The 12,384-nt window shown below is 49.7% G+C and overlaps 3 protein-coding genes and 2 non-coding genes across 5 annotated transcripts; 1 reads left to right on the top strand and 4 right to left on the bottom strand.

The window, feature by feature from the left end:
* Nucleotides 1–1,634: 1,634 nt before the first annotated feature.
* Nucleotides 1,635–1,708, bottom strand: BCR38DRAFT_t13. Its single transcript has one exon. It is a non-coding gene; the product is annotated as a tRNA-Asn (tRNA).
* A 625-nt stretch (nt 1,709–2,333) lies between these two features.
* BCR38DRAFT_9196 (uncharacterized protein) lies at nt 2,334–4,873 on the bottom strand. The gene is made up of 4 exons (XM_040865766.1): nt 4,401–4,873; nt 3,453–4,335; nt 2,846–3,379; nt 2,334–2,796 (listed from the first exon to the last, which is right to left on the bottom strand). Exons 1-4 carry the CDS (start codon nt 4,832–4,834, stop codon nt 2,536–2,538), a joined length of 2,112 nt encoding a protein of 703 aa, XP_040720976.1. The 5' UTR covers nt 4,835–4,873; the 3' UTR covers nt 2,334–2,535.
* Nucleotides 4,874–5,280: 407 nt separating this feature from the next.
* On the bottom strand, nt 5,281–7,775 carry BCR38DRAFT_416638 (amino acid permease/ SLC12A domain-containing protein). Its single transcript, XM_040859117.1, has 4 exons — nt 7,165–7,775; nt 6,771–7,114; nt 6,152–6,717; nt 5,281–6,095 (listed from the first exon to the last, which is right to left on the bottom strand). Exons 1-4 carry the CDS (start codon nt 7,327–7,329, stop codon nt 5,506–5,508), a joined length of 1,665 nt encoding a protein of 554 aa, XP_040720975.1. The 5' UTR covers nt 7,330–7,775; the 3' UTR covers nt 5,281–5,505.
* A 1,779-nt stretch (nt 7,776–9,554) lies between these two features.
* On the top strand, nt 9,555–10,970 carry BCR38DRAFT_358769 (uncharacterized protein). The gene is made up of 2 exons (XM_040857139.1): nt 9,555–10,372; nt 10,425–10,970. Exons 1-2 carry the CDS (start codon nt 9,694–9,696, stop codon nt 10,475–10,477), a joined length of 732 nt encoding a protein of 243 aa, XP_040720974.1. The 5' UTR covers nt 9,555–9,693; the 3' UTR covers nt 10,478–10,970.
* A 594-nt stretch (nt 10,971–11,564) lies between these two features.
* Nucleotides 11,565–11,667, bottom strand: BCR38DRAFT_t12. Its single transcript has one exon. It is a non-coding gene; the product is annotated as a tRNA-Thr (tRNA).
* Nucleotides 11,668–12,384: the final 717 nt, after the last annotated feature.

Genomic DNA, 12,384 nt, shown 5'->3' with positions numbered 1-12,384 from the left:
TTCCAGCGGCTCTAAACACTGGACGAAGCGCTGTATCGCAGCCGGCCAGGGGAGAGGGGAGGGGGGGAGGGGGGAGGGGGGGGGGTGGGGTCGGAGGGGTCTTAGGGCGCCAGTCAGCGGCACTTGGCCTTGTAGAGGCCTAGCGGTTCAGGGGGCAGGGGGCCTGTAGCCAATAAGCTAGGCGGTCGCCAGCGGGGCCGTCAGCCGCCATGTATGGTGGAAGGAGATAAACGAATATCCACGTTCCCCTAACTAGGGGGACGACGTGGATATCCCCGTATGTGTGTCGGGGGCCCGGGCGTCAGCCAAAGTCATCCCGAGTCAGCGGGACCGCGAATACCAACCAATTACAAAGGCTGTGTATAACCGTGCCAAGTTTGCGGCTTAGACGAATGTAGAAATATCACAATAAGCTATAGTCGAAGGCGATGCGGCCGTCGTGGACGCCAGTAGTCTGTTTGCCTTTTGCAGCACGCACATCTACTTCAACTTAGACGAGACCATAATTCTCCACCGCAACAACTTATCAGTGTGCGTGAGTCCCAATTCGGAAGCATCAAAGCCATGGGGAATACGCCTCCAAGAGTTTCCATCTGAGCGTAGAGCTGGGTTAGGGTTGGTTGCGGCTAAAAATTCGATATAACTCAATGGACATAATGTTAAGCACGGGATCTTCGACTACGTGCTTATATAGTATTTTCCTTGAAATGTGATACACGGCATCTAAGAACAAGAGCATCACGAATGTGGTCCGACCTGCGTGTTCCGTGATCAGACAGATCTGACTCCAAGCTAAGTTGTTTCTCTCCGGGACGAGTTCACACCCCTAAATCCATCTTATAAACCTATCTCTCATGCCATATCATCACGTAAAAACAGCCAGGGTTCACTACTTTCAGTAGACATACAAATGGAAAATGCCGAGGCCGAATTGCGAGTAAGTTCCAGAGACCGGCTGCCGGGTCTCAATTAGCACTCCCATTGAATGCTACCAGGAACGGGGCCGTCTTTTGAAACATAATTTCCGTAAAAGCCAAGCCCAGGTCGTGGAGGACATTCGGAGTGGCCACCTTGCGTTGGCGAGCGAGACGGAACCGGCCGTAGGGATGAAAGAGCTCGAGGAGAAGGTTTATGTGTATAGGGGCTGGATTATGAAGGGCTGGCTGTTGTGTTTAGACCTTGAGAGGAGGGTAAAGGCCATGGTTAGTGATGATATGTTTGCGTTATTGTAGAAAACTATCAGTGGGAGGGAGAGGATTCATTTTGTGACTTGATTCAGTCGATTATCACGAGGCATGCGGATAGTTCTGTATGCCGCGGTGGAGTGCTGAGGTTGATGACTGCCTGGTTGCGGAATGAATCCGATAATTGCATGTTACTTATAGAGCAATAAAACCTGCAAGACTGCCACAGAAGTGAATAGCAACTATTGAATTTAGGTATGTTTAGAACATGATGTTTATATGGAACCTCGGGGTTAATATTTCTATGCAAATACACATCAGTAGATCGTTTTTAAATAGAAACCTGGAATCCTACATACCTTCTTGTATATTTCTTCATTCGTTGTCCTCCTATCAGAAACGATCGCAGGTATTCAGGACTGGATAATGCTAAAAAACCACAAAAGAAAGCTTTCCCTGTAAGGCTTGAACTTACAACCTTCAGATTAACAGTCTGACGCGCTATCCAATTGCGCCAAAGGAAACGCAACTGTTGGGATTGACGGCTTCGCATTTAATTTATCATATGTGGTGTAGAGCTTAAGACCTGGTGGAGATCAAGTTGTGACCGACCCAAGTGTAGCACGTTGATGGCCCAGACTTAATGTGCTAGACAAGCCTCGAACCGCTGGAAACAGTCGGTAGGGGCTGGCTTGTAAATAGACCAGTCTTCGGCTGGAAAGAGTTACACTCATGCAGGTCTACGAAGAGGAAGGCACATATTGAGACGTTAGCCTATGCTATTTGTGGTTCAATGCGTTTTGATTCGAACTTTGCTTCCAGTATACCTGTTTCTAAACCTGTCCAGCCTCCTCGGGCGTGTACCACACAAATTCCCGCTGTGGCTTGATTCGCTTAGGCTCTAACAACCCGGCACGAAGCTTGTTGATCCTGCTGAGCCAAACCTTCTGTTTGTCTTCATTTGCGAAAGTGGTTACGATCTCTTCCACCGCATTATTCATCGGGAACCGTATACGAATACTAGCTGTGAACATCTTAGACACGGCATAGACGAACAAACCAAAGACTAATGTGTGGCGAACCTGGCTTTGCAGTTGGGGAAACTTCTTCCGTGATCTCCATCAAGAAAATTCTCCCTCTCAAGTGCAATATCTTGGGAACTTCTGGTTGAGGCTGGGACGACATTAGTATTTTCAACGTAGACGCCAAGGTTCGATTCTTGGCATATTTCTTGTCTGTCTTCTCCTGGCACATGATGAGGATATTCTCGAACAGGTACGCTCGATACTGCGACGGCGTTAGCACGCTTCTTCTCAATCCTGTTTTGCGACGATATTTTCGACGATATCCATCAAATACAGACCTCTCGCTCGAGTGCATCCTTCCATGGTGGTGTGACCTTGACGATGTCGAACATCAGGAGCTTCCCAAAGTTTTGGACTTGGAGTCCTTTCCAATCCTTCACCCTTGACGCCAGGTCATCAACCAGGCGTCTCGTTTCCTCTAGCTTGAATGCGTGTTCGATTTCAGCGCTGGTTGCATTCAGCAGGTCGATGGCCTTAATGAGATCAGCCTCCCGGTAGCTTCCCAGTTGGCAGTGGTCAAGGATTTCCTACTTATCGTGAGTGACAACCAGTGCGTGGTAGAGTTCAGTTACGTACTTCCAGGAATGTGCCATATTTCGCGAACCGTTGAGATGGAATAGCGAACATCCGAAGAGCCTCTGTGAGAAGAGCTTCCGCCTCACCGTCATCTGGCCAATCTGTTTTTGCGGCTGTGGCTTCGCCTGCGACCTTGTTGCTGACTAGAAACTCTTTGTGGCTCCGAAATATCGACGTATGCACCAAAAAGAGGCTACCCCAATTTCGAGCCTCTGTAGGTTGATTCATCGTCATCTCAGCAGCAACGAGGAAGTGTTGCTGCGCATCAGCAAGACCGGCCGCACTGACAAAGCTCTGGATAATCCAATCAAACCGGAGATTCCCAGCGTTCTCAAGCTTGACTTTTATTTCTAAGAGGTTTTCGAGCTGGGCGGAGTACTCCGTTTCATCCGCGATGAAATCCTCAGAAATCAGCTGAGTAACGGTGCGAAGCTCCCGTCTCCATAATGGCTTGATGATTAATGCCTCATCGTGGGCAGAGATAGTGCTCCCGGGCAGGTGATCATCAAAGACCTTACCGACAAAGCGCACAATCTGGGTAGCTTTTCTTAGCATACGAGGTTCCCCGGTGGTTAAACACTGACACCAGTGCGTCATTTGAGCTCACCTTTCTGAATTCCAATATATCGTCACTCGAAAGGTTGCTGATGACAGCGCAAGCGGCCGGAGGAATCTGGAGCTGGTTGATGCAAAATTTCAGGAACGTATACACCGCCGCTTTGAGATCCCAGTGTGCCTGAAGTGGAACCGGGCCGGTCTGGTTTCGTAGGCTCAAAGTATTGTGTATGAGAAATAACGCGCTACGCAGTCTGAGCCCTGCCCGTAGCGTGCTCACCGGATTCTCATCCGGAAAGTTGCTCGACACGTCAAGAAAAAGGTCTTCGAAGCCTTCAATATTTAGCAGCCGTGCTTTCAGGACAAGACAATCTTGATAGAGAGATTTTCCCCGTGGCGTGGATCTGGCTGGCGAACTGTCTCCTGCCACGCTGGAGCCGAAGTTGTAATGTTGCGGGTTGGATATATCTGCTGCATAGATGGGAAGGGCAATCACTGAAATGATAGAAACATTGCCTACACTAAGCCCCGAAATAGCAGACCAAGCATTTGATCTGGCAACGGAACTTGTAAAGGAAAAGTCGCACGTGTCTCTTTTTGCATTGCGATAGACACGCGACGATTGTAAGTCGGTTTCGAATGTGAATGTGCTGGGTTCGCTCTCCGCAATGGGCTCAAGTGGGCTGATGGTTGATTTGGGTCTTCTTTCAGTGATCGTCCAACCACTTGATGCTGCGCCAGGTGCATTTGACCCATCAGCTTCGTCGTCTGCCTCGGAGGCGAAGGCGCTGTGTCGGCGGGACAGTATGCTTCCGTTGTCGAATGAATTTTCTAGACTAGCCAGCCGACGAGACAGGTCCTTATTACTTTTCAGGAGCGATGTAACACTGACAGAAAGTTCCGATTGTGTCTCTGCAGCTACCGAATCAGATTCGCTACGGTGTCATGATGTGTGAGCTTTGAGGAGAGACTTTCAGGTCATCATCTTGAGATTACTCACCATTGGAAGATGTTAAGTATTAGGGAGACAGACAGTTTGAAACTTTGCAATCGTGCCACGATTACTGTCAGGTCGCCCTCCTTTCTTGCCCATTGAAGACGAGTTATGAGTGGGATCTGAGAGACAGGGGTGCTGAGGGTAGGCGCAAGCGCCTCAAGCTCGGAAAATATTAGTACCCCATCAGTCAAGATGGCAATGAGTTGATCGACGCTGATCAGATCGGTTCTCCGTCGTGACATGGTTGCCAGGTTAGGGATCAGGTTCTGAAGAACTGACAAGATGAGGCGTACGTTGACGACCTCGGAATAGACGGGCGGTGCTAATTTTGGTGTATCTTTTATAGCTGACACCACGGGGGCTAACCACTCCACCACCTGCCCTGCAGCTCCCAGGATGCCGATGATGGAGGCTGCGACACTCAACGGATCTGCCATGGAGTTTGAGCTATGAAGGGACGAAACTAGGAAAAGGATCAGGCTGGATCGTCAGTCGAGTTTCGCGTTTGCCCCGAGACACAGCCTCACTTGTGCATCCAGAAGAAGCGCCTGGCGCTGGTCTTAACCCCTTCTGGAAACGGTGGCTGATTATTCGCAACGCCAAGCCTGACTTGGGCGGCACCCCCTTTCTATTCGCGCTTCACTTTTTTTGGATTTTATATATTATACCGTCCTATGAAAGCCTACGGCTTATGAAGACTAGATACGAAGACCCGAGGTATAGCGGGCTAAACTAGCCATTTCCATACACAAGTATAACCCTGTACTGCGAATTTGCATACTACGTAACCATCGTTTTTCTCTCGCACTATTAGCTTTCTGAACTTAACACGGAGGTTGAGTTTAATATCATTGTAGGGCTGTGGATTCTCTTTAGTAGGGCGCCGCCCGACTCTACTAAATTCTTTCCCCATCACTTTCGCAGTGGGTATGCGTAGTCTATAACCGCCGCCGGACTTGAACCGACTGTCGCGCTTCACTTCCCAGCGTGAAAACTTCCAGTATTCGCAAATGCCCAAGGTAAACTGCAGAATATTGATATGCTCATATGAATATATTGACAATGTTAAATATGCAAATAAGTTTCCCGAAGAACAAGGCGCCTGTTTTCACCACATGCGTTCCCAACACCTCCTTGTAAAGCTCATGTGCGACAGCCGCTCCTTCTCGACTTCTTCAACTCCGCCTAGCTCCCAGTGGCTACACTCCTCGTCGATCTCCTTCTTTCCACTAATCAAGTCGGCATCGATGGCTTTCACCAACTTAGTGTGCTTAAGCACCTTCCAGATGACAAAGGTGAAGAACGCAAAGGCAATGGCAAAGTAGGCCGTGATGAAACTCCTCACGTCAAACGGCGCAAACGCGTCGTATCCAACAAAAAAGAGAACCAAGACGCCCAGGAGGAGTGCAAAGTACGTAGTGTAAGGAGCCCATGGTGCCCGATAGGGGAGCGAGGCAGGGTCCATACCCTGAGCGTTCCGTGCGCGGTAGAAGCCCAGGAATGTGACCAGCATCATAGTGTAAGTCATGATAAGGGCTGTTGTCGTCAGGTCCACAAACCAGAAAAACACCTCCACGGCTGAGTTGCTTGGCGCGGAGACTAAGAAAGTGATACAGGAAATCAGAGAAACCGCGCACACAGCATTAATCGGAACACCAGACTTGGTGCACTTGGCGAAGAATTTGGGTGCTTGGCCATCTGGAACAAATTAGCAACTGCAAATGGAGCTTTTCGGGGTGAAGTAGGTAACGCACCTTTGGCAAGCCCGTAAAGGGTCCTGGAGGATGAGTAGAGGTACGCATTGCCACACGACCAGCCAGAAAGCATGATCATGGCGTTGATCAGATCCGGCAAGCCAGAGATCCCCAGATTCTTGATACCAACAACCCAAGGCGACGCTGCCGCGCCGGGCTCACTGTTCTCGATGGCGCCGAGAAGCATAGGGTCTCTCGAAGAGCAGATGATTCCAACACACAGGACACCCACGACGTAGAAGCCGACGAGACGGTAGAAGATCAGCTTGGCAACACGCGGGATGGTGCGGCGCGGGTTTTGGATCTCGCCAGCTGCAAGTGCAATCATATCGGGTCCTGCGATGGTGAATACGGCATAGATGACGACCTCCCACCAACCGAGGAAACGGCCAATTGATCCCGTAGTGTAGTAGGCATGCATTGCGTTGCCATTGCCCCAGTTGGTGAAACCGTACGCCTCGCCTCGAGGGTTCCCGCCAGACATGGTGATTAGGGTAATCAAACAAAGTCCAAAGAGGAGCAACACCTTCGTAGACGCCATGACGAACTCGGACTCGCCATACCATCTGAACAAGGGTTAAGGTAGTACATAAAGAGGAACCAAGGGGCCATAACTTACTTTACAGCGACCACGTTGAGCAGGAAACAAACGACCATGGCCATGGCAATCCAAACGGCCGGGTTTATGTCCGCATTCCAATACTGCATCACGGTGGCAACAGCAGAGTATTCCGTGCACACCAGCATTACACCAGCGAAGAAGTACGTCCATCCCATAGCGAAACCGAGAGCAGGGTCGACAAAGCGCGAGGCCAACTCGAAAATGGAGCCCCTAATCGGGAGATAGGCGCACATCTCAGCCACGCACAAGTTCAGGGGCCAGATGAAAAGAAGACCCCAGAAGGTGTAGCCCAGGATCAGAGACAGCGGACCGGCTTTGCTCAAGACGCCGCCAATACCGACCTGTATAATGTGTTAGCTCTTGATACAATACATCAAGAGGATTCGCGTACCCAGAGTCCAGTACCAATCGATCCACCAATTGCCATAAGCTGGACATGGCGAGGGCTCAATCCACGTTTCGTTTCTCCGTAGCTGTCAGTGGCGCCGTTGGCGATCTCGCTCGTCTGGGTGGTGCTTCTCAGCACGGGGCTGGAGCCGTCTTTCTCGAAGCCCATGATCGATCGGTTGATTAGTCTTCGGGGGAATTGACGTTGATACAACCTGTCCTACGTGACAACGACCTGCAAGTCGAACATCACGACCCTGACTTATATATCTATCTCAGTATCGTCGTGCTGACAGCGGAGACCGCCAAGGAGTTAAAAGTCAATCCCCAGATGGTGCAGATAAGCACATGGCCCCTTTGCATGATTGATGGCGATTGCTAAGGTTGTGACAGGATCCGTTCCTGGCTTCTCCAACCAGCGGCCGGCACTGCAGTTATCAGCAGAATCTTGGCGGGCTCCAGCGGAACCAACCAGGGCAAGGGTCAGCAAGGGTCAAGCACCCGTTAGACCGGTCACCCCGACGATAACTGTCTTATTGCTTGCGCTTGTCGATAACTTTTCACGGCAATCCCCGGCGAGTCAGTCCAGATTCTCCGGAGGCTAGGAGACTAGTGACGCAAGCTGAGTGTTCGTACCAGGTGTTTGGCCTCGTATGTTTCGCGTGTACTTTCCTGTTCCTGATGAAGCGAGAAGAATGGGAGGAGTCAAGGATGCTCTACTATGGTATCATGGGTAAGTTTTCTATTGCGTGTTTGTACCGTGCCCCACCTAGGCACGCGCCAACTCTTCGCTACCTGGCTTGAAGGGATCTTCATAGCTGTCTGAATATGATTAAGAGAAAACGTTGTAGTAGTGTGAATTTCGGCTTTCGATTTACCACCGTCGAAATATAGGGTTCGAATTCGTTGGCGATCCGCTTCTGTAAGGTGTTTAGTCCCCATTGTAGTTGCTGAATACGCGATAATTAGGACGCGTTAACAGCAAGTTGGAATCAGAGGTGGAAGACCTTTTCGTTACCATGAGTAGGCTAGGCAAGAATCAGTATAGCGTTACCTTGATAGTGATCCACTGGTACTTGTCAAGGGGGTGAAAACTTTGGCCTGATACCGTAGTACAAGATTGCTTGCCTGTTATCCTGATGTGGGGAGGGGCTTACCTAATTGATAGGCCATTCGCAAGTAATGTTACGGCGCAGCGATATCTTTGCCACTCATGAGGAACAGTGTATAAGTCTTCAGCACTCCACCGTTAGAATGCAAGGCACCGATTACACCGCGCTAAATGATAGTGCGATACCTCGAATACGGACTTAGCCAGATACCATGCCATTTGGGATGCCAGCCATAGATATCGATGTTCAAGGTGAAGCAGCCTTGTGCCGTCTCCTCTCCTGAAGTCTGCGTATCAAACTTGAAGTCCATAAATGATAAGCCCTATTTGATTACCCCCTGTTAGTCTCGCTGCATCTACAACATGTCCCAGATACGAAATTACTTTCAAGGAGAAAAGCAGGGTGATTACCCTTGCAATGAAAACCCATCAACTACTTCGCGCCGGCATTAGAATCGCCTGTCGAGACCAGCGCATTGCTTATACTCCGGCATCTATTCGTCAATCCCACATACATATGCTTTCAACGTTAGAGTTCTACTTTTGACGGAACTAGAACCCGCCACTATTCCGATGGTGGATATTCACGGGGTAGCCTTTTTGGAACCTGCAGGATTTGTCAATCCTTATGCACTGCAGAAGCCAGATTGGGATCGCAAGCGGGGAATCGCGTAAAGTCATCCGTCACAATATCCCGACGGGAGCTCGATATGGTCAAGTTCGACGAACAAGCATAGTGCCTGTAAATACAATGAAACGTAGTGTTCGATCCATAGGTTATTCTCTCGTTCGGGGCGCAGCCAGGCACTAGTAAGGCCCTAGTAAGCCAATGGTTTAACCATACACTATTTGCTTGGTTATAGCAGACGTAGGCATTGAACTTGCTTCATTGCCCTCCAAGGCTAAGAAAGGGCAAACTCAAGCACACGGTGTAACTTGTGAGTACTGAAGCAGGGCATAATAGGCATAATAGTGTCATATGCTTGCAGCACGTAGCGTGGCTTTAGTTCCACGCAGCGATGCGCTGTACACAGCTAAGTGGAACAGCATCATCTTCAACAGACCAACCCGACCCACCTACCCCAGAGTAGGCAACTTGTTCTGATCACGGATACAGACACCCTTCAAACAAGAGGTTATACTACTGAGATGTCATTTGATGTCCTGATTTGTGACTTTAAATAGCCCCGAGTTATGAGCTGACAAAACCGGTATTTGTATCCTCAAAATGAAGGTGACTCACGAATCGTACAGCAAAGCAACCGATTAGTAGTGCGTGCCAAGCAGCTAGGCCTTGTGACGTAGCGATATCTCGGCATATTTTTACAAGGCCGATGCCGCTCCGGAACGCTCCAAGAAGTACGCAATCTCGTCCTGAATCAAGTGAACACATTTAAAGCGGCACCATCTGAAACCATCGTTATGGCGGCCTTGCCACACCCTGCGGACGAACTGCCCCCCTATGTTGACTCCCAAGAGCAGGAGGACCCGAACGAACTTCTCCAGCCCATAATACTGGTTCTGGCGAACCAGGTGATCTACTCAGCCGAATCGCCCGACTCATCTCCTCTGTACGAGCTCTTCAGCGATATCCAGTCGGGTAGGTTGAATGATGGCGCCCATACCACGCCATTACGGCGCTGTCAGTATACGGTCAAGACATCTCTAGACGGCACGCCTCGTGTGACCTGTCGAAAGAAGCACATTTACGACCTAAAGCAGCCGCCTGCTGTCACCGCTCCCGCGTTCCCATTTTATCTCGAACGAATCTCCCGGCAAGCAATTGGCAGTCTTGGATTGAAAAAGGTCACCTTCCCTCGAACAGGATACAGGGCACTGAGATTCGACAGTGGATCTTCAACAGTTCCGAAATCTTCCGAGTACTTGTTTGAGGTGAAGAAGAAGGACTCGTGGAATTGGCATGATTCCGACGGCAACCTTATTGCTATGGAAGACCATGGAGACGGCCAGTGCAGAGTCCTCGTAACGCGGCCGTTATCAAGAAGAAAGCTGGACGCCCTTGTGGGCATGTGGTGCTTGCGCCTTTGGAGTGATTCGGTCGAGAGGAACGGCGAACCTGGTTCCTGGAGTTGGGGCGAAGGTAAGTGCCCGTTTTCACACTTTTAGTACATTTATTGACATGCGAGTTGTAGTGAAAAGAATCCTGCAGAGCAGTCGGGCCAATGGATTTCCTAGACAAATTTGAAATGCATACTGGTATTCGATGTCTGTGAGAAAGATCCCTCGTTGCTGAGCCTCTGTCCATGTTTGACTCCGAATGCCACAATAACATATTGGAGCACTTGGAACAGATATGAACCCAAATGGACGTTGAAGCCCATTTACAGAATGATCATCTCCTATAAAGTGTAAGTCCTCAGTCCTGCGATTTGACTGAAAACAGTGCTTATGTGGACCAATGCCTATCCCATCGTATTTCCTTGGGCCAAGGACTCATAGGGACTTTGTTTAATGACAGAATCCCTAATTTTACTGCCTGAAAAGTCATTGAGATATGCAGAAACTAGGCTTTATTTCTCGAGTCCAATGGGATGTTGCTATGAATACTCGTAACAGCAGATATTCCCTAGTCAGATAGAGCAATTAGACACACTTACAAATCTTAGACCTTGCCACATTACAAAAATAATATTAAATACGCCGTAGGTGTTAACCCTCGGTACCTCTACAAGTACTCCCTTAAGGGGCTATAGATGATATAGCGGGCCCTTAAGCCGCGTCGGGCGGTTATACAGGTAAACTTGTAGCCAAATGACTACTAAACCTCCTGTCCCTCCCTAAGTCTGTGCTACAACCCCTGCCTGAACTACCGATAAGTGTGGTAATGTGGCACTTAAATTCGTCCTCAGGGGTGGGATGCTGCTGATGTGCAGAAGATGCTCGACTATTTTTTTGTCGCGACAAGTCGTAGTATCTGCTAATTGGGGTTCTCGTCGAGCGTATACATCTCAACCATACGCTCAAGTGGATAGACCGTAACGTGGTCAGACGCTCGCAAGAATCGCGGCGAGAGGGCGTGCTGCGCGCCTTCTATCGTGAGGGGACGGGTTCGCCGACGAGCGTTATCGGAAAGGCGAGGTCCGATAAGGGGTCGGATTAACGATTCGAATTCTGGACCGGCTGTCGAGTTATATTCCGCCGACGTAGTGCTTGACGGTCGACTGGCTAGGATGCTCGTAATCCTAAACTGCACCAATCTCCCTATTATCGCTAGGTAGGCGAAGTCAACAAGGTGGGCAGCGCGCCGTAAGGGTTGACTAAACCCCCTTGTGTGTCAGCTGCGGGATTCGAACCCGCGACTCGTCACCGACCCAAGTGGGCGAGGCTCAAATCGGGACTTATCTACCAGCGAAGTGACCAACTACACCAGCCGACTGCCACATTACAAAATAGTTGTGGTAACTAGGGCAAGATTTGGTCCTTCTTATTTCCCCTCCCGTTGAAAACGAGCTTCTTCAAAATATCCATTGCAGCCTTGCAACTACTTAAAGAATACCAACTAGACGTAGGTTGAAGCATTGGTCGTATTTATGATTTAACAGAAAACAGGGTCACACCTTTATACAATGGCACTGTAAATCGAACCTGCGCCAGCTCTTAAGATGAGCATCGCCGCCCGTTTGCGGACAGCAGCCCACGGGCATAGCAATCATGTGTAGGACAAACTCGGTCGTGCCGCAAAGTATACAATGCGGAACCGTCGTTCAAGCTGCGGAGCTGAGGAAGGCTCCTGTCGAGATACAACCCAACCCAAATATCAAAAGTCTACCGGCTGTACAGCCTCCTCGGCGTCACCAGTCTTGTCGGGATGGCTTTCAGGCCTCTTCTCAGTCACAGGCCTGCGAACTCCTCCAACTGTGAAACTGAGCTAGCTTAACTTTTTCACGGCGATTTCCAACTCCGTTCGGCACCCGCGCAAAGGCACTTGATACCCATTACGACATTCATGAAAGGAATGCATCACCGCAGTGGTGAACGGGGGCAATGACCCCAGACGCCTCATAGAGTTATCATACTACACGACACCATCTCAGGCGTCATCAGGGGTGAGCATAAAAAGATGCCAGTACCTTTCGAGTTGTCTTCAATCTG

The sequence above is a fragment of the Pseudomassariella vexata genome (genome assembly GCF_002105095.1).
Source record: "Pseudomassariella vexata strain CBS 129021 chromosome Unknown BCR38scaffold_1, whole genome shotgun sequence".
NCBI classification, from domain to species: Eukaryota; Fungi; Ascomycota; class Sordariomycetes; order Amphisphaeriales; family Pseudomassariaceae; genus Pseudomassariella; species Pseudomassariella vexata.
Note: the sequence above shows the minus strand (reverse complement) of the source record. Positions and strands in the feature narration are given on the sequence as shown.

What these genes read in the sequence shown, in the direction of transcription:
- BCR38DRAFT_9196 (XM_040865766.1), bottom strand. Translation starts at nt 4,834, where the DNA reads ATGGCAGATCCGTTGAGTGTCGCAGCCTCCATCATCGGCATCCTGGGA. An exon ending in ATACTTAACATCTTCCAATG is followed by an intron (nt 4,336 to 4,400) that starts GTGAGTAATCTC and finishes ATGACACCGTAG; the next exon opens with CGAATCTGATTCGGTAGCTG. An exon ending in ATATATTGGAATTCAGAAAG is followed by an intron (nt 3,380 to 3,452) that starts GTGAGCTCAAAT and finishes AAAGCTACCCAG; the next exon opens with ATTGTGCGCTTTGTCGGTAA.
- BCR38DRAFT_416638 (XM_040859117.1), bottom strand. Translation starts at nt 7,329, where the DNA reads ATGGGCTTCGAGAAAGACGGCTCCAGCCCCGTGCTGAGAAGCACCACC. An exon ending in CGATTGGTACTGGACTCTGG is followed by an intron (nt 7,115 to 7,164) that starts GTACGCGAATCC and finishes CACATTATACAG; the next exon opens with GTCGGTATTGGCGGCGTCTT. An exon ending in CTCAACGTGGTCGCTGTAAA is followed by an intron (nt 6,718 to 6,770) that starts GTAAGTTATGGC and finishes ACCCTTGTTCAG; the next exon opens with ATGGTATGGCGAGTCCGAGT.
- BCR38DRAFT_358769 (XM_040857139.1), top strand. Translation starts at nt 9,694, where the DNA reads ATGGCGGCCTTGCCACACCCTGCGGACGAACTGCCCCCCTATGTTGAC. An exon ending in TTCCTGGAGTTGGGGCGAAG is followed by an intron (nt 10,373 to 10,424) that starts GTAAGTGCCCGT and finishes TGCGAGTTGTAG; the next exon opens with TGAAAAGAATCCTGCAGAGC.